The 20,359-nt window shown below is 48.6% G+C and overlaps 1 protein-coding gene across 8 annotated transcripts; it reads left to right on the top strand.

The window, feature by feature from the left end:
• The first annotated feature begins 17 nt into the window (after positions 1–17).
• DEAF1 (DEAF1 transcription factor) lies at positions 18–19,415 on the top strand. Of its 8 annotated transcripts, none has more exons than XR_007204180.1 (15): positions 18–264; positions 1,039–1,136; positions 1,492–1,621; positions 2,477–2,623; positions 3,418–3,557; positions 4,171–4,236; positions 5,112–5,238; positions 7,130–7,258; positions 8,021–8,149; positions 9,925–10,175; positions 11,958–12,036; positions 12,574–12,622; positions 12,960–15,339; positions 15,881–15,946; positions 17,643–17,667. XR_007204180.1 is itself a non-coding variant. In XM_048306706.1 (13 exons), the coding sequence occupies exons 1-13, from the start codon at positions 48–50 to the stop codon at positions 18,841–18,843; spliced, it is 1,695 nt and encodes a 564-aa protein (XP_048162663.1). In that variant the 5' UTR covers positions 18–47; the 3' UTR covers positions 18,844–19,415. The 8 variants fall into 8 exon arrangements, 3 of the variants coding, with proteins under 3 accessions (XP_048162663.1, XP_048162664.1, XP_048162665.1); XR_007204182.1 differs by having other exon boundaries at positions 11,958–12,622; positions 12,960–13,681; positions 15,175–15,339; positions 17,643–17,660; XR_007204181.1 differs by lacking the exon at positions 12,574–12,622.
• The last annotated feature ends 944 nt before the right edge of the window (positions 19,416–20,359 follow it).

Raw genomic sequence — 20,359 nt, 5'->3', positions numbered from 1 at the left:
GCCCGGGGGGGGCGGCGGGGCGGGCTCGGCCACCCCCGGCCCCGCGCATGGAGCACAGCGACGGCGACCCGGCCGCCGGACAGCTCGGCTTGCCTGCGGGACCCGGGCAGCAGCAGGAGCCACCGCAGGCAGCGGAGGGGGAGGCGGAGCCCGAGGAGGAGGAGGAGGCGGTAACGGTGATGGCGGCAGACGCCGAGCACATCGAGATGGGAGCACCGCCAATGCCAAGCGCCGACGAGGCCGCCGCTGCCGCTGCCTTCGCAGGTCAGGGCGGGCAGCGCTCCCTCAGCCCGCCCGGGGCTCCCCCAGCCCGGCCTCCTGCCCCCACACAGCCCCCGGGGCTCGGGCTGGGACAGCGAGCTCCCTCAGGGCGCGCTCTCACCCCCTCACCGAACCCCACACTCCGCCCCTTCACACACAGTAAAGGGCGGGAGCCGCCCCGTGCACCTGAGCCACACGGCCCCGTGGCCCGGGTCACGCAGGGTGGTGCAGCCCAACTGCGGTGCCGCAGAGCCCAGAGAGCCCGGCGCCCGCCCGGGTGTCTCCGGAGTTATTCTTTCACCTTCACCCCACGTGAAAACCCAGAGCTTCGAGCCAGTCCAAGCGCTGAACACCACAGAAACGCTGGACTGTAAATTTGGGCAGTTCTTAACTGGACGGAGCGCACAGGTCATGGCACCATTGGAATTAATACGTGACAGAGGCAGTCAGTTGTTCAATTTATCCTGATGTTTGCCCGTCGCCCCTGTTTAAATAAAAGCACCACAGCTCGGAGTATCCCTAGTATAGGGGCAATACTTATTTTTCCCTTAGTTCATCACATGCTGATAGTGACTGCCCTGGTTTCAAGGAGGTTAAAGCCTGTTGAACTCAGAGATGAATAAAAATTAGAATGATTGTGTTCATAACAAAGGTGCCATGAAAAATAAAATTAATTTCGAGTAGGAAGGAAGAAGGAATTTTTTTGTTGTTGTTCAGCTGTTCATCAGGCTCTCTGCATGCAGTAGAACATTAAATTAACCCTGTTTTACATTCCAGAAGTCACCACAGTGACAGTAGCCAACGTGGGGGCCTCTGCAGACAATGTTTTCACCACATCTGTGGCCAATGCAGCTTCAATTTCAGGACATGTGTTGGTAAGTCCGTCCTTTCATTTGAGGGCCTTGACAAAGTTTCTCAGGTAAATGAAAAGCTGTAGTAAGGTCAAAGACTTGTTTTCATTGTAACATCCAGGCTTTAAGCCACAAACTCATTAGCTGGGGGACATACAGGGGTTTTATTCTTAGCTTTTTCACCTTTCCACCCCCGTGTACTCATTTTGTAACAGAACTGATGGCCTGGAACATGAAATCTTTGAATTTGCTTGTCCAAACACTCAAAAATTGACCTAATAACTGCCATACTGATTGGAATTTTGGGTTCCTGTGGATTATTGAAATCTATTTGTGTTGAAGTATTTTAATCAATTTAAACTCTTTATTTCTTGTGTAGTCTGGGAGAACAGCCCTCCAAATTGGTGACAGCTTGAACCCTGAAAAAGCCACTCTGATAGTGGTGCACACGGATGGCAGCATCGTTGAAACCACCGGGATCAAGGGGCCTTCGGCACCTCTCACACCAGGTATAAGACAGTCTGCTTGTGGTGGGTCACTCTCCCAGAGGGATGGGTTCTTCTCCCCCCTAATTGTCTTTCTAGAATCTAAAAATATGTGCATAATATTATAACGATAGTTTGCCCCCTCTTAAAACCATAAAGTTGTTCAGGTTGGAAAAGACCTTTAAGATACCAAGTCTTCACACAGTATTTTGTGTTTTTCTTGGGAGTACAAGAATGCTTATTACTTTTTAAAATTTTTTCCTGTCAGAAATGTGTTTAATTTCCTCATTCTTTGCCCTAATCCTGGCAAAGAAGCTGCTTGAAAAACCTTGCCTTGCTACTGGGCTTTCTACACCCATCCCACCCCCAAGGGCACACGAATCATTTTAACATGGGTAATAAAAATCCGAGTGTCCCAGTTCTGCACGTGTTCTTTCCAAGGCTCCTGGAGCACATTTTCATGTCCATTCAGGTCACTGGCTGATACTTCAGTGTCTCTATCGGTGAGGTTTTGTTCAGGGCTGCCTGGCAGTTTCCTTGCTGCCCACAAGATGGCACAGCAAACCTTCAGTGCTCTAAAACTGCCCACAGGATGTGCTCTGGGAAGGAGAATCTCCAGCCAGCTCCTTACGCCGTGGCTTACAGGTGGTGTAAGGATCAGGTCACAATCTCAGCATGAATTCCCTATTAGAGCCTGTTTCCTCAGGTCCTCTTTGCTTAATTACCAGCCCTTCTCGGATCGTTCAGGCTGCTCCATTGTGGCAGAGGGGGTTCCAGCTGCTCCAGTCAACCCCTTGGCATATCACCCAGCCGAGCATGGGATGGAACAGCCACTCTGCCTTTTGGTTGCTGTCACCTTTCTTTTCTCTTTTCTCCAAGGACCACAGTCTCCTCCTACCCCATTGACAGCCGTCCAGGGGAAAAGCGGAACCAAGTACAACTGGGACCCGTCTGTGTATGAGAACGAGCTGCCGGTGCGGTGTCGGAATATCAGTGGCATTCTGTACAAGAACAGGCTCGGCTCAGGTAACTGCCACCCAGGCTGAGGAGTGGCACAGCTCCTTCTGTACTCTTCTTTTAATCAGGCTACTCTTAAGGGCTGATCATGAGAGGAAAAAAGCCAAGAGAATTTCCAAGCCAGCCCAGTTCCTTTTGATATTATTGTTTCCTTTTGTTTTGCTTTTTCTTCAGAGGCTTTTTAACTTTTTCTTAAGCCTGCAAATATCCAGGCTGCCATGCAGTGTGTCTCCTCAGCAACAGGCCAACTCCTCTTAATTTTTGTCTCATGAGTAGACTTGTGTTTCTGCAAAGCTCTGAAGAATCCCTGCTGGAATGCGAATAGAGAGTTTGTCTCTTCACAGGGCTCCTGAGCTCCTCCTCTTGTCTTTTATCCCTGTGGGGAAGCTGGGGAAGCAGCAGCAGAAATTGCCAGCCAGCTTGGCTGCCCAGTGCAGTGCTTGCTTCATGGACAGAAAGTTTTCTTCAACACAAAAAAGATCAGAAATTTAAGTGCAAATTGAGGAAAGACTTAAATTTGTGGTGTTTATCCAATAAAGACTTCTCTTTCATGTGGAGGAGTAATTTTTATAGCCTTTTGAGGCCCAGAGTTGGAGCTCTGACCATGCCCAGTCGTTGTCACAGCCATGATAATAAATGGACATAGTTATCTCAGAGCAATGGGAAGCAGCCAATGGGCAGATTTGGTGGTTCTCACAGATTAACTGCTATTTTGTCCAGCAATTTCCATATTTTCTTCTTCAGGGAAGTGGCAAAATTATCCTTAACCAGGACTAACAGCGTGTTGTGGTGCTTTACTTCAGGAGGCCGTGGCAGGTGCATTAAGCAAGGGGACAACTGGTACAGCCCCACGGAGTTTGAAGCCATGGCGGGGCGAGCCAGCAGCAAGGACTGGAAGAGGAGCATCCGCTATGCCGGGCGGCCCCTGCAGTGCCTTATCCACGTAAGGTTAAGTTTGCTCCCTCCTTTCTGCAGGAAGGGGTAGCTGGCGCCAGGTGCTGATGGCACAGGAGCAGCGCTCGCTTTGGTTGAGAGTCAGTGACGTAGGGGAATTGTTTTCAGTGTGTCTCAAATAGCACACTGGGAATCCTGCTTATACTGGAAAGAGTTTCTGCAGGGTGAAGCCCAGCCTTGAGCTATGCCACAGGAACTGAGCTCTCACCCATGATACTGTAATTCAGTAACCTGATCTCCTTCCATGTGTTTGCCTGACACATATTCTTCACTTTCACCATCCATTATTTGGGTCCTTTATTTGAGTCTCCTGGAGAACTTGGCATTGCCACTAGGCTGACAGTTTCTGTTTGGGCAGAAATCAAGTTTCAAATTCATATTTCCTGGCATTTGGGTGTGGAAAAGGTTTGGTTTTCCTTTGCTCTCCTCTGACCCTCTCACCCCATTGCTCTGGTGTGGTGAACTGGCCTCTCTGTTACTGTACAGCATCCAGGAGGGAATGGGTACCACTATGGGAGCCATCCACATTTTTTAGCAGGATCAAGGTGTGCTCTGGGTGATTTTGGTGACTCTCATGCTGAACTGGTCACTTCTGATTCCAGGATGGGATTTTAAATCCCCACGCTGCCTCGTGTACTTGTGCTGCTTGCTGTGATGACATGACACTGGTGAGTGGGGGGCTTTACATCCATTACTTTAGGAACTAATTATTTTTGTTGGAAAAACTAGCCAGTCAAGCTGCCGCAGCCCTTGGGCGAGCAGGTAATGGGTGTCCTGGGAATTGAGTGCCCTGACACGTGAGTGTCTCTGCCCCACAGAGAAAGGAGATAAGGAACTGCTGGCATTATTGTAGAACAGCCTCAGTAAAACTGGATCATACTGCTTTTTTCTTATTTTCTTTCTCCTAATTAATATATCTATGCAAAATGCCATTTGGGGATGTCAATGCTATTTGTGATTTTTCACTCAAATTTCACAATGTTTTGAGTTGGAAAAATATTTTTGTAAAGAAGTAACATCATAATCTTATGACAGATCAATATTATCATATTAAAACTGCTTAGTTGATTTGGGGTTTGGTTTTTTTGTTTCAAAAGTGAGGTTTAAGTCCTGAAAGCAGAAGACTTTAGCTTGAGCTGGTGCTTTGCCTTTCTTTTCTGCTAAGAACTGACTCGTGCTTGTTTCCTAGCCTGGAACTTCTTCCTCTCTTCTCCTCCCTCCTTTTCTCTTTTCTTTCCACCATTTTGGCCAGCAGCTGATTATCTGCCCAGTTCTACTCCTTAAATAATAGTGGGAAGAGGTTGAATTTGTGCCTCTTCAAATGGAGGGAGCCGGGTTTAACTTTTTTTTTTTTTCAAAGTTCTTTTTGTTTGGAAAACTTTCAGGTGTTTTGGTCAATTGTTGCAAACCACACATCATCCATGGGGATCCGTGCTGCTGTTCCTGGAAAGATGAGAGTAAACCCAAAGTCTTCAAAGAGGTGCCTCAGCTAATGCCTTCTCCTTTTTTCTTTTCATTTTCTTTCCGGTGTTGTTCTGCCCAGAGCGGCCCTATACGACTCTTTGTGCCATATAAAAGGCGGAAAAAAGAAAATGAAATACCTGCAACTCCAGTGAAGAAGAATTGCTCCAAAAACATCACTCTGCTTCCAGCCACTGCTGCAACTACGTGTAGGTTCTTTTCTCCTGGTAAAAATTGCTCCCTTTCTTTGGAGAGTTGCCCCACTAGGTGTTTTATGTCTGTTAGTGGCTCCTTGGAACTGTCCAACTGAGAAAAATGTCCTTTTTTTGGTCACATTTTTTTCATTGGATGGTTTTATTGGCTCAGTGTCACTTCCTATTTTACAGAAAGTAGCAGTGTTGCCACATCTGGACACAAGTTGAATGGGAAAAAGTGCAGCTCTAGACTTCCAGGAAACTCAGGCTTAAGCATCATGACATGCTTGTGCAGTGAACAGTAGGTTTCATATTTTGTGCTGAGAGAGGTTTGGATTATGTCCTATGCCTGGAAGTGTTCAAGGCCAGGATGGACGGGGCTTGGAGCAACCTGGCTTAGTAGAAGATGCCCCTGTCCATGGCAGGGTGGTGGAAAGAGATGACCTTAAGGTCCCTTTCAAGCCCAAGCATTCCAGGATTGTATGGTTATAGTCTATGATTATATTGCCCCCTGTACCAGCTCTCAGTGGGGGGAGAACTACAGAGTCCTGGCCTGGATCCATAGTGGATTTCAGGTAGATTTTTCACAAATAACAATTGGGAAATTTCCTGCTGGAATTAGATTTTGGGGAAGGCTGGCCCTTCTCTGCTCTGCAGAAATCCCCATTCCATCCCCTGAGCTTCTTTGTGTCCCTTAGAAACTGGAGCAAGGTTTTTGCTATTCCTTGCAATACGTAGAAAAAACATCTGGAAGCAGCTGGAACGAAACCCCCAGCCTGAAAGTTGTTAATGAAGGAGGCAGAAGGTGATGCTTTGATCTGCACATCCCTCTCCAACATTCAGCACGCACTTTGTTACTTACTGGTTTGATTGGCAAACCATCTGTGTGAGAACAGGAATTAATTTGCAAGCTGATCCAGCTCACACATCCCCCGTCACATCCATGTGTCCTCCTGCTCTCGGCACACTGGCATCATTTGGACAGTAACAGTACAAAGTGAGTTGAGGAGGAAGCAACAGAAATGTAAAAAAATAACAAAACCCGTAAGATTAGATCATCAGCAGCAGTAGGAGGAGAAACATGCAAGGATTCTGCAGAGTTGTTTCGTGGCTTTGGGTTTTTTAGGCCCCAGATAGGTTTAATCTGTATTGGTTTGTTCTGTGAGGTGCTGTGAGGCTGCTCGTTCTCTCATGCTGGCACTGGGAGAGGGAACTTCTTGTTTTGGTGGCCACATATTTCACCAGCCAGGAGTTTGTAGCTACCGTATTTTAAAATTTAATTTTTGTGTGCCACAGAATCAGCCCATCACCAATTAATGGTACCAGTTAAATAATCCTCTCTAAAAAGGGTTTTAAACATTCTGAAGCCACTGAGGTGTAATTATCCAGAAGGATTTTGTGCCCTGTTCCTTGCATTGGCCAAGCACATTCTATCACTTTGTGTAGATAAACGGCTAAAATTGTTCTGGAATGTCATGGAATTAGCAGTAGTCCACAGGTTGTTATGTTGATTTAAGTAGCAACAATCATTTTTGCTAAAATTGTCATAAAGCAGCCAGAAATTGTTGGGGTGTGTGGCCTCACTGAACCTTTATGGGAGGTGCTAAGTTATGGTTCGTAAAATAACTGAAAAGGTGGTGATTTGGGAGGTGTTAGGTTGTAAATTAACGTTTTGGCCTCGTGCCCCCAGAGCCTTGGAAGGACAGTAGAGCCTTCAGAAGCCCTTTGGGGCTTTTATTCCTGTTTCCAACCGCACTGGTCACAGGCGTGATCCAAACTGGGTTATCCCAGGCTGGTGGTCTGTGAGTACCCTGAGCTTGGATGGTGCAGCACAGGGATATCAACAGCTGGACGGGTGTGTCCTCCATGCTGAGTGTTAATTATGAAAGTGCTTTAATGTTTTCAGTCACCGTGACTCCCTCTGGACAGATCACAACCTCCGGGGCACTGACCTTCGACCGGGCGTCCACCGTGGAGGCCACGGCCATCATCTCGGAGAGCCCAGCACAGGGGGATGTTTTCACTGGAGCCGCTGGTAAGAGCTGAGGCGTCTCCCAGACAGCCATGGGGAGGAGGAAAAGAGGGTTGGATGCCCACTGCTGTAGGAAGGAACATTTTGAATGCAACACAAAGGATTTATTTCTCAAGGGAGCCACTCCGTAAGGCACTGTCCTTCCTGTGGAGTCATTTCAGCAGCTTGAAATCCTAGCAGTTGCACCAAAGGAGAAACTTTGCCCAGGTGTGGCAGCTGCTAGTGTTCACCTCTGCTGAGTTCCTGGGATTTATGTTCATCTCTGTAATTTATTTTTCTTTACTCCTCATTTAACCTAAAATACTACAAAAAAAAAAAAAAATCCCATACTAGGTGAGGGTTGAAACTGAGTGAAAAATGCCAGAAAAAATCAAACAAAATATAAATGCATGACATACATTTCAGTTCTCTCAATCTGAGTCATGCTTTGGGTTGTGAGCTCTCCTGGGGGAATGATCCTGCTCCGAGAACCGGAGTTTGGAGCCCTGTGATGATCGTGGATATGATCGTGGATATTTCAATGTGTGGGAGGGAACCAAGGAACCTGTGGCTCTAAACGTGAAAGCAGAGCATGGTGGAGCCAGAACCAGGCTTCCTTGCTTGCTGACTGTGAGAGATCATGCTGCTGTTTCGCATTTCCAACCCTTGGGAATTACCACAGAGTGAGGAACTTGTATAAAATGTAAAGAAATGGGGGTGAAAGCAGCATAAGAACCACCTGCCAGGTGTGTGTTAGTGATTCCCATGGCCCTTGTTCTCCTGCAGTTCAGGACACCAACGTCCAGCAGCCTTGCCGAGTGTCTCATCCAGAGCCTCACTATCCCAGTTACCAGGACAACTGCCAGATCTCACCTTTCCCTGAGGCTGCACTGCCAACATCTCATCCGAAAATCGGTATGTTTGCTCTCACTGTGCTTGAATTTCTTCACATCTTTCTCAGCAAAGGGCAGATTAGGGCAGAAAATTAAACTTTGCTCCATTTTGCTTGTGAGTTTTACAGTTACTAAGATTTGGACAAGCATGTTTCCACTCTGTGGGAAGTTTGTCACTCTTTATTGGGAACTTTGATTTGTTGGTTCTGCCGGAGGCAGCTGCTGTGATTCTGCATTGTGAGTCATCTTGCATTCCCTGCCTTCCCTAAAGTTCTTGCTTCCAGGCTTTTGTCCTCTTTGGGCTCTGTGGCTGAACATTTATTTAGTGTTTGGTCTGAGGAGAATGAACCCCTTTAAAATCATGTCATAGAAGCTTTTCTAGACATCCTCACTAGGCTTTATGACTCCAGTGGTGCATGCTGGAGGTACTTCTGGGCAGGTTTGGTGTCAGTTTTCAATCCCCTCTGTATGACCTTTATTTATTTATTTATTTGGACCAGCACAGGATGTTCCTGGTCTCCAGAGTCAGATCTTCTTGTGTTAAGACTTAGTCAGATCTTGATGTTACTAATTAAACATTGATTATTTTTTCACCGGTGAATACTTTCGCTTGCCTGAGGTGCTTGTGCCAAAATGAGGAATCGGAAGTAATTCCTGTTTGATATGTTATCAAATGGCATGCAGGGATAAATATTGTGCTGGAAATGGAGAGTGGGAAAGGCTCTTGTGCAAACAGACACTGATAAAAAAGACCGGTTTATCTCATATTCATATCTAAGTGCAAATAGTTCCACGCTACTTGTGTGCAAATTCATTAAAATTACTGTTTTAATTAAGGACATTTTGAGGTAAGAAGTCTGCACAGCCCTGAGCCTGGTAGTACCTTCTTTTTACTGGTAAAGAATTCAGTGAGGAATGTCGAGGTCAGTGTTGGTAGATGTGAATGTCTTGGACTGAGTTTTATGGCAGATGGTATTTATTGCATTTTGGAAAAGTAAAGCCAGATAACATTTCTTCCCGGAATGTTACCTAAGCTGAGCTGACACTGTGTATGGTGGAGTTCCTGGGTCTGCATTTAATTTCCTCATAGCTTGATCTCCCAGTGCACATGCACATCTAATATGAAAAGTAGCTGCTTCAGTGACACAGCAACTGCTGGGTTATTAAAGGGCTTCCCAACCCATGGTTTTGGGAAGTGCATGTTTGGAATACGCTCACTTGGAGGTAATGGTGACTGTTCGGGGTTAAGTCCAGTGTCTGGCCGGGGTTATGTAAAGGTCAGAATTCAGGAAGCACAGATGTGGATCAGTGCCTGAGTTTTGTGGTTCGCAACATGAGAACTGACATCTGGGTAGGAACATCAGGATGTTTCTGTAAAGTATTGGGTCACTGAGTGACTTACTCTAACCTTACCTAGCCATGGCTGAAGGAAATGTTGTTGGCAGTGGTGGAGGAGTTCCTGGGAATGCCACTTTCACAGTGGCATCATGGTGCTTCTCCACAATAGTGCTGGGAGGTGTTAACTGTTCCCAGAGCATCCAGGTCAGGAGGAGGCGTTCTTGTCCTGTGGTTTGAGAGTGCCCATGGGCTTGTTCTGCACAGACCTGCACTTGATGTTGCAGAAGGAATGATCTGTTTAGCAAAAACTTTCCTGGATTGGAAATTTTGCAAACGATGTTTTAAGAAAGAAACCAAACAACACAGAAAAAAACCAAAACCCAACTCCCCCCCACCCCCCCTTTGTGGAAATGAAATGCCCTGACTGTCTGTATATTCTCTTTTGTTCCTGATGTCCAGTGTTGACCTCTCTGCCTGCCCTGGCGGTGCCCCCCACGACGCCCACCAAAGCCATGTCACCGTCGGTGGTGAACGGGCTGGAGGTGACGGAGCAGCGGAGCTGGCTCTACCTGGAGGAGATGGTCAATTCCCTGCTCAGCACAGCACAGCAGCTGAAGACTCTGATTGAGCAGGCCAAGCAGGCCAGCTCCTCCTTCCGCGAGGCCGCTGTCACACAGGCCAAGATCCAGGCTGATGTGGAGAGGAAAGAGGTAACTGTGCCACAGGGGCTGAGGGGGCTCAGCCATGGGCACCTTTGGGGCTGAATTGGTGAGCAGAGCAATTCCCGGCTGAAGCAGTGGTCTTGGAAATTGTTTCTCCAAGCCTTGAGAGCAGTGTTAGCGAGAGAGATCTTCCCAAGTTATTTGTATCATGGGGAAAGGAATAGAGTGCTCTGGGATTCCAGGAGCTGTGGGCAGCAGGCTGGTTGTACAGACTGTTTGGTGTCACGATCCTGAGCTCTTCCATCAGCTGTCCATAAATTTATGGGATGTGGGCACTGGGTCCTGGTCTGAGAAAGCTGATGAGTGTTCAGCAGTGCAGTGGCTGCTGTCAGGTGAGCCTGTTGGAGGCTTTTGATGGGATATATGGAACAGCTTATCCCAGAGTGTATGGGGAAGTGTTCTGTCCCAGTGTAAAAGAGGGAGTCAGGGAGGAGTCGTCTTGACAGACTTCTCCGACAAAAATAAAGTACAAATGCGACAATATTATATCTGAGAACCGTTTCTTCATAAAGAAGGGTAAGTGTCCTACCGAAGTGGGATGGAAAAGAGAGCAGAGAGGGGAAAAGAGAGATGGAGAAAGAAATAGAAGACAGGGACAGCGTTACCACAAGAACCCCGGCGCTCTGTCAGGGTCAGCTCAGCAGGCGGAGCGTGCGAGTTGCAATCCGCAGCGAGCCCCCGCGGCGTTCGTTCAGTGGTTCAGGGCACGATCTTCAAGCGGCGGCAGCAGCAGCAGCAGCAGCAGCGGCAGCAGCAGCAGCGGCAGCAGCAGCGGCAGCAGCAGCAGCGGCAGCGGCAGCAGCAGCGGCAGCAGCAGCGTGCCTCCGGCGTCGGCTCAAGCTGCCTTGCGCGGCTCTTGTGAGCGGCTGGCGGCGGCCGCAGGCTGCGACTGCGGGCTCGGCTGGGTGCGGGCGGCGGCCACAAGCTGGTCGCTACGGGCTAGTGCTGCGGCGGGCCGGTGCGGCGGGCGGCGCAGGAGCCGCGGCGGAGGTGGCTGGCTGCGGCGGCAGCCGCTCGGTCGGGGAGGCGGCGGAGCGCGAGGTCGCCACGGCAACGAGCTGGTTCGCGGAAACGGTGAAGCAGGGCAAAGCAGGTATGGGCAGGGAAGCAGGACCACAGGAAAGAAAAGGCGAGGGGAGGGAAAGAAGGGCCAGGCTGACCCTCCGAGCGAGCCCCTGAGCCCTCCAAGAAAGCCCAAGCTCCCCGGTGTGTCGCAGTTAGCTGCTTTTATGTGCTAAGGCTCCTCTCACAGCCCGATTTCCCGGGCATTTTTTCGCGGGCATCCGGGCATTTGCCCTACGGGCGGGTGCGGGGGCTGTTCACAGCCCCATCGTGGAAACCTTCTCTGCCCTGATGGGCTGCCAGGCGAAGCTGCCCCTTGAACAGGGTTGCCAGAACGTGTCCAGCCCCTGTAGGAATCTTTCACCTCATGTGTAGCATATGTTGAGGCATAAATAAAAATCAGACGGATCCCTCTCAGGAAGATAAGCAGTAACGTTTAGAGGTGTCTTGCTGATAACTGTGCAAGCAAAGCTGATCTCACAGGAGTCCTGTGGTAGGACTGGCAGGCTGCCTGGCCTCACAGGAGCCCTGGCTGGTTCCCATATTCTCTCTCTTGTGGACAGGGATTACCCACAACGACTGCCCTCTTTTCGCTGCTTTTCTTCTCTGTAACTGATGCACAGTAGGGATCTTGGATCCTTCTGACCACCAGCTCATGTATGCACCCAAGTATGGCTCCATACTGAATGTGCTCTCCCTCTCCCACAGATCCACAGCTGCCTCTTTGATATTCTTTGCCACGTGGGCTCTGCTAAACTCTCCCATACGCTGCATCCTTGATGTGCAGGTGTGTGATATGTTGGGAGTGTAATCCTTCCCTGCCTTCCTCCTGCAGAACAGGTGCCAGTGCTGCTGGCCAGGTTTGGGCTGGCTGCTGCTGGAAAGCTGCACAGAGTGTGGGACACTGAAACATTGGAAGCTTTGGCACAGTTCAGAGATAAACATCTGCTTTCATTTAACTTCACTCTGCTCTTTTTCCAGTCTGTGTGCATCTTCCCTTGTGTTTATCCTCACAGTGGTTTCTGGAATGGTTGTTCAATCCCTTCTCCACACCCTCTGATCCAAAGCCAGCTCTCTTTGATGTTCTTCTAGTTACTTCTTGTCCTGGGAATGGGAGTTAAAATCCCTCCTGTGTATGGATTAAAGCTGACTTGACATGGGAAGGATGAGCACGTGATTGTTTCCAGAGAAAACCTCTTTCCCAGGATCTACTGCATCCCCAGTTACAGCACTTGTGTCTCATCATTCTGTGTGTAATGGGGATCTGCACACTTGTGCATTTTGGTAGAACTGTGTGCTCATGGTGGTATTTTTTATCATCCAGACAATTCTGAGCTGTGCTGGCTCCTGGAACCATCTGGGCAGTATCACAGGTAGCTATCTCTGAATTAATTCCTGCTTGTGAATTCCATATTTGGACAAAACTCTGTGTTCCTGGATACAGGGAAGCAATTACACTAGAGGTCAAAGAATTGGCTCACTGCTTTTGTGTTGGTCAAAGGGCCTTTCCCAAATTCCTTGTGGTTTGTAACATGAGTCTCTTTCCTACTCTGTGTGTGTGATCCCATGGCTTTTTGGGCAGTTAAGGTGTATGAGAGACAGATTGGGGGGGGGGTCTTCCTGCCCTTAAGGTGGGGGATTTTTTCTGAACCAGTTTAATACAAAGGAAACTGGTGCTTTATCACCACTTTGTGTTTGTTCCACTGACAGACCTTCCGAGGGTAAGCAAACAGGGGGCACCTTTCCTGGTGGCGTCGTTGTGTCAGAGCTGCAGAGCAAGGCTGGACCGCAGATGGGATGATAACAGAGACGCAGACTCAGCTCTTCCTGGAGGAGTGACTTAGTACAGAGCAGGATTGTAGAGACCTGATAGAAACAGGCTGGTTCCCAAGTGGATACACAAACTTAGGTGCCTTGTTGTATGTTACACATCACTCACTATAATGTGTTTCGGTATGATATTTATTATTTGATGTGCTTTGGAGTCATTAAATATCACAAATGAGCTGTCCTGCTCCCATAGAGCAGCAGTTTTGTTGCCTTAGCTTTAAATAGCAGGAGCTGTGCTCTGTACTGGGCTGTGTTGGTGCTTGTGGGACTCACGCAGCTCAGAAGTGTGTCTGACATGAGGGTTTTGCACTCTGCCTCCCTACTCATAGGATCTCAGCCCTGTGCCAGGGGCTGGGGACATCCTTATCCCTTCTGAAGGAACTGTTCCAAGTGCTGGAGCTAAAGGCTTCACCAGCAGGGAGGTGTTTTAGCACATAATTTAGTGTTTTGGCAGTTCTGACATGCACTCAGTTGCTCTCTTTGCACTTCTTAATTTCTGTAAATTTGTTCAAGGGTCATGGTTTGTTGGGCAAATTTCAAGACTGAGGACCTCCTTCAAATTTTATTTCCATCTTTCCCACAAGTCATTTTGATGCCCCTGGGTAAGTCCTTGGCCTCACTGTGCCTCAGATGAAAATAACCCTTCCCAGACAGCTCGTGTGCGAGTTTGCAAAGTGTTAGGATTCTCTGAGTAAGGTTACATTTGTGTTACTTAGAAGTCCTGGGGAACGACATCCTGAAAGAAAAGCAAACCATGAGCCCTCTAGCACCATGTTATATGTATGAACTTCCAAAATGTGTCATGATATTGCAAAAAATTGAAATGTTGAGATATTTACAAGGTTTTTCCGAATTGCGGCATTTTATGTGGGATTAGTTAAATACAACTGCTTTGGTGGAATCTCATGTGGCTGTTAAGAAAACAGTTCTTGAGTATCATTAGTAATTATAATTAGGTTGTAGCTGAGTATCTGATCCTTAGGTTAGTATGTCCATGTTGGATTTACTGCATTTTTTCATAAGGGAAAGACATTTAGGAATTCAGGGTGAGTGGGGTAACAAAGACTCAGTGTCTCTTGCAATGGATATTTGACATTTGCAGATCAGGCCCAAAATGAAGAGTTTAAGGACAGGACTGACATGTGTTGGTGTGCTTGGGCAGTGTAATTTTTTTGAGTGTGCATTAATCCATTGTTTATATCAGATAAACTTTAGGATGGGGAGATTACACATGCTCACCAAATTCTGTGCCAGCATTGCTGGGGGATAATAAAGATATTCAGGAGCTGTGTTAAATGGATTTTCTGTATAAATTGAAGAGAATCAGTGTTGAAATCTGACAAGTGTTTTAATTGGAATATCCCTCTGTAAAGCAGGGATACTTCCGGAGCCCTGCTCATTTGAAAGCAAGGTGGAAAATTAAATCAGCAAACAGCTGGGGCATCTGAATGCTTTTTTAGAAGGATTAAACCAATTCAGGACTGGAGAGTATGAAATTAATTTAAAAAGGGTTGGACAGTTAAGAAATATGTCTCTGGTCAGCAAACAGTGCCTTGTGTACTCCAAACTAGCAAGCGATACTCTTGGGAATTGGAGGTTCTGGGTTTTGTGGAGCTGTTTTTGTGAGAGATCTGAATGTGTCTGGCTCGTTCCTCTCTCTTGTCACACCTTTTCCTTCTCCATGGTTGGTGCATGGCTGGAATTGCCATGTCAAATAGGCCAGAACCAAATCACACCCCTGGCAGGCCACAGCAAGAAGTTTCCCTGCCTCCGCCTCCATCTGCCTGGATTTTTTTAACTTAATTTCTGTCATGGTTATATAAAGGTTTTGAAGGTTGTGGTTTCACAGGAGAATAAATACTGTGCTCTCAGGTCATACACTTGTAAATTAAGCCTTTTATCTCCTTTTGGGTTGAGTGAACTCCTGGATGAACCTGCTTGGCCTGGAGGATGGGGTTCAACTTTTTTCAGAGTTTTTAACTGTTCCAAATACGTTTAAGCCAGGGTTAGCACATAATTAATTTGTGATTGTGTTTGGGTGTTGTTGGTTTGGGACTCCTGTCCCCCACTGTTGAGTGTATTGCTGCTACAACAGGTACAGCAGCACCTGGTTGGGCTTGAGCTGATGTGAAGTGACTCTGCCAGGCAGCCAAAGCGGGCCCAAAGCAGGCTGTGAACATCACCTCCAGAGAAGTGATGGAGTCACAACTTGTTCTACAGCCCTCTCACTCTTCTGTTGCAAGGAGGAGTAATGGTTATGGTTAGTGCTGTTCCTAAAGTCTTAGGTGTGTTGATTTTGTCTGGGTATTTTTCCCCCTAATCCCATCTGTTGGGCTGTGCCTTCTCTCCAGACTCCTTTGCCTCTTAGTGGATTAGGATCACTGGACTTGACCCAAAATTTGTCCCCGGAATGTGCCACTTGTCCCTGTTACCTTGGCGTTTTCCTCATGTTTCCTGTGCCAATTTCCCAGTTCCCGTGGGGGGGGGGTTGGAGTTAAACCCCCCATTTTAAGGACAAGTTTGTGGCTGGATGGAGTGGGAAGCTGGGCTTGGAGGACATGCTGTACTGAGCTGGCAGTTTGCCACCTCAGGCAACCTGCTCCTTGCCCTGTCTCCGCATCAGGTGACAGTGTCCCTCTCCTAGAAGGGAGGAGTGAGGGGCCACCCTGTGCTCTTGCAACTGCAGTGTGGGGCTGGGCAGACACAGCTCAGCGTGGGGAGCCTCCATCCCAGCGCCCTTTCCAACCCCTCACGTCATGCTCCGGCTGGGAAATGACACGTCTGGTGTGTTTTCCTTGCAGCAATACCAGAGCCAGTTATTCCAACAAACAGAGGATGTGGACGGGAAGACAGAAATCATCATCAAGGTAGGCTGGGGATGTCTGGTGTTGTGAAGAGCCTTTTGGTCTTTGTCTCAGTCCATTTAAAGACACAGAGGTTTTGTCATTGCTATGGAATCCTGTGCTCTGTGTCTGGCCTTCTGGCAAGGGATCTGAGCCCTTCCTAGTAGGGCCAGTGCTCCAAGCAGTGTCTCCCGTTTCCCACGCAGTTTTCTATGCTCCTTCAGTGTCACCTGGCCAGGTTCATCAGTCTCCCTCACCTCTGAGTGGTGGTGCTGCAGCTCTGGTGGGTGGCTGTCACAGAGCTGCGACAGGAAGAGAACTCGCTTCCTTTCTGTCCTGTCAGCTGGTTTTCATAACTCCACGATTTCCTCTGGCTTTTGGAATGGGAGTTAGTTCTGGACCCATGACTGAAGCCCTTAGAGCTGTGTTGCTCAGTTCTCTTTCAGATCTTCAGGTACAACCATGCCCCGTGTATTTTCCACATTTTCCAGTAGCTGTACAGGTTACAAACAGCCCTAGTCAAGTGTCCCCTCAGGGCAGGCTTTGCAAGTCCCAAATCACAGCTTTAAGCCATTTTTGGTGTCCCAAATCCCCAGCTGCACATCAGGAGCACAAGCACAGTTCAGTCTCACCAGCTGTTCACTTCAGGTACATGGAAAGGTGTGAGAAGGGGCGTTAATCAGAGCACTGATTTTTGGGGTGGTTGTGCTCAAAGAGAGAAGGAGCCTGGAGGAACTCAAGAGCCCACGATACTTTTCACAGCCCAGCAACGCTTCCTGTCACTGCTGCTGACGTGCTAATGAATTGTCAGGAGTTTAATGAGCTGGAAGTGGAATGCTCTGTGAAGTGCTTATTTTGGTGGCAGTTCAATGCTGTTTCCACCTAAATATACAGGTTATGTTAATTGATGTCACCAAGATAAGATGAAAGCGATAGACACAAAAACATCCCTTAAAAAGCAGGTGTGATTTTTCACCTGTGTATCCTATCTTGCCTTGCTTTTGGATTTAAATCCTTGGTCCTGTTAGAGCCTTCTTAATTTGACTCCTGTTTCCCTCTTGGTACACTCCTTACATAGTCATAACTGGGAAAGGACCAAGGAACATAGGAGCAGATCCCTTTTTCCTCTCTAAAACCAGGGGAAAATTACCTGAAGGTCCCATCTGTATTCCCAGTCTGTTGTCCTTCCTCAGTCTCTCTCTCTCAGACGTACACGGGCTTATAAACCCAACAAAAGCACCAATGAAGTCTGCCTTTAAACCTTTAAATTTGGGATAAACTCAGAGCTTGTGTGTCAACAGCCTGTGCACAGCCTGACATGTCTGGTTGGGATACACCCGACTCCTGCAGTTACCTGGCTGAATGATACCTGACCTATCTGGAGGGAGGTTTGCCTGGGGTGGTGGAGATGGATTTCTGTGACCACTCAGTGTCCACCCACAGTTTTGGAGAGCTTCCTTCCCAACAGAAAGGAAAACAGAGGTGCATTCCATTTTCCAAAGTGATCCCTGCTAAAAGAGCAAGGAGAGTGGGTCTCTGAGGGTGTATCCAGAGGCTGCTGGGCCTGTTTGTTGTGGGTTGGTGTGCTGAGGGTATTTTGGAAAATGGGAGCTTTTCCCACTGCTCTGGCATTCCAGCCGGTCACAGCACCTCTGTTGCACCTCGGTGACGCCTCTGGTTTGTCTCTGTGTGACACGTCCCTTTCCATCCCTTCCCACAGCAATCCTGCGTCAACTGCGGTCGGGAGGCCACCAACGAGTGCACAGGATGCCACAAAGTCAACTACTGCTCCACGTTCTGCCAGCGGAAGGTATCAGCCTGCTTGTGACTTGGGATTCAGTTCCCTGGACAGGGCTGCCTGGCCTTGGGGACAGCCAGGCAGCTCAGGCTGTCACCTGATGGGTGTCAGCACGGAGGTAGAAACGGGCAGCACAGCCATTCAGTCAGAGCAGAACCTTGTGTGGGTCAGGCATTCCAAACCCACGCTGCCAGTGCGATCACCAGCAAGGCTGTAGTGATGGGGCAGGTCTGCAAGTCAGGACAGGGTTAAAAGGGTAGAGAAGGTCCCCAGGTTTGTGGACACCTTCCCAAAGGTGATGCAAAAAATCCGAGCAACAGCAGAAATGAAGCATGGACACCTCTCTGGGAACTGTGGGGAGCTGGGAGCACTTTTACAGCCCCTTCCTGCTGCGTCCTGGTGAGCTGCTTCCTTCCTTCCCTGCTGCTCCTACCATGGTACCGAGGACATAGTTCTCCTTTCCATTATTTGTGATGGCTGCAGGTGATACAGTGGGACAGACTCTACAATTGTGAACTTGGGAGGTGGGAACGGGTGTGAAGTACAGTGGAGGAAGCTGCTGTGTGTCATGTTTCAGACCAGTCCCTTACAGTGAGCCTTGGCCCCTGCTTGCAGAGGGTGGCCAGTCACAGCTCTGCTGGGTGGTTCAGCTGAGTCAGCTGTCCTGAATTTAGTCAGTTCCAGGAGGAATCTGTTCTCCTAGCTGAACTAAGATCCTGGCACAGCACTGTCCTTCAGGAGCGCTGAGTGTCATGAGCTGCCTTCCAGGAGAGGCTTTAAGTCAAGGTTCTGACTCAGTAAATTTTCCACCTGGCACTGATATCCTGGACTTCGGTTTGTGTGGAGATGGCAGCATTCTGCTTAGTCCGATTCCACCTCCTATACTAATCCAGTGCGTGGCTCCTTTGCCCTCCATCACTGGTCTGGTTCGTGGAGAGAAGGTGCTTCTCACACAGTGAGGGCCCTTCTCCAAGGGCCTGTTCTGCTCACAGCCTTTCCCTCTGCTCTCCCCTGGCAGGACTGGAAGGACCACCAGCACATCTGTGGCCAGTCAGCCACGGTGACGGTGCAAGGGGATGAGGTGCACGTCCCAGACAATGTCATGGAGAAGGTCACCGTGTGAGGGTTCTACCTCTGCAGCTGCTCGTGGACACACGGGGCCGGCTGGATCGGCGACCGGCAGGAACGGTCTCTCCTGTGCCAACAGCACTCTCCTCACTAGTAGACTCATTTTTCATTGACTTTTTGATACTGTGACAGCATTTGTCTACTCCCAATCCCCTTCCAAAGCTTTGGATAATACAGACTGTGAAAACTTCATTTGGAACCCTTTCTCTTCCGTCCCAGCCCTGACTGGCTTTGGGAGGCTTTGCCTTTGCCTGACTGGATCCTCCACCATGTGGATTACAGCAGTCTCCTCATCTCTCTTGAGATGATCTAAAGCAGGTGCTGCAAGATCTGCCAGTGCTTCCTCCTGCCAGGGCCTCCCTACCTCTCGTTAGAGAAATGAATCTTTGTTTGGTTTATTTAATTGCCTTGACAAAGTCAGTACAAGTTCTTAGTTTGGCATTGAAAGGATTTTTGTTTTCCTTGTGTTCCGTCTGTGCTGGGCAAATTTGGAACACACTGGAGCGTCTCCAGTTAAATATAGTTGAAAAATAACACATTGTTAAATAAAATGCGGTGAAAGCATGAGTGTGCCCAGCCGTTCCCTTTAGTTCCCAGGGCAGCATTTTGGGGTACAGGTAACTGCACAGGTGGGTGCACCAACAGGTACACGTGTGTCTGTACTCCCTGTCTACTTGGGAGGTGTTTTCTCCACAGGGAAGCACAGCCTTACTCCATGGCGTGCCTGGAATGTCACTCATAGCATCCAGCTGACCAGAATCAGATGGGATCAAGCCCAAGGTGAGCACATGTGGACATGGGGCTGTCCTGTCCCTGACTAGGAGCTGCTAATGAGAGATGTGCTGACCAATTAGGGAGTTACTTGCCTTGTTCACTGCAAACATGTCTCCCATGGAGGGAGGTGACGGGGCTCCCGCAGTCGGTGGCAGGTGGTGAGTGTCGCTTCCTGGCTGTTTCCTGGGAAAAGTTATTCCTCATAACGCAGAGCTGAGCAGGCCTGGGGGGCAGCACTGTGGTGCCATCGAGGGTGAGGAGCTGGTGGCCACAGCGTGCGGCTCCTCCAGAAGGAGCTGTGCTTCCAGTGAAAGCCAAGCAGGAACTGAGGCAGGATGGGAACAGAAATTATCTGTGATACTCCTGGGAAGGAAACAACAGGCAACTCCTTCCATCCCTATAGCAAAATGCTCACTCCTGCTTCCCAAAGTAATACTTGAGCGTTGGCAATGGTTTCTGCTCACAGTTAAATGCTGATTGCCTGTTGTCTAGAACGTGGAGACAGTTAATTGAGAAGACAGTCTTAATTGAGCCCACAGTAACGCAGCTCATTTACAAGGTTTCTTGCATCCCGCATTCGGATGCAGCAAAGACAGCTCCAAAACAGCACCTCTGGAGTGCTAAAGCTGCACTTCCAGCGTCAAATGCAGCTTCTGGTTGGAAATTATTCCTGTTGCTTCACTCCCCAGAGCCATCCCTGTCCAGCCTGGCTGGTGTGAGCAGTGGGGCTCTGCCTG

Source organism: Corvus hawaiiensis, chromosome 6 (assembly GCF_020740725.1).
Source record: "Corvus hawaiiensis isolate bCorHaw1 chromosome 6, bCorHaw1.pri.cur, whole genome shotgun sequence".
Classification (NCBI taxonomy): Eukaryota; Metazoa; Chordata; class Aves; order Passeriformes; family Corvidae; genus Corvus; species Corvus hawaiiensis.
The sequence above is the reverse complement of the archived record's forward strand: the minus strand, read 5'-3'. Positions and strand labels throughout refer to the sequence as shown.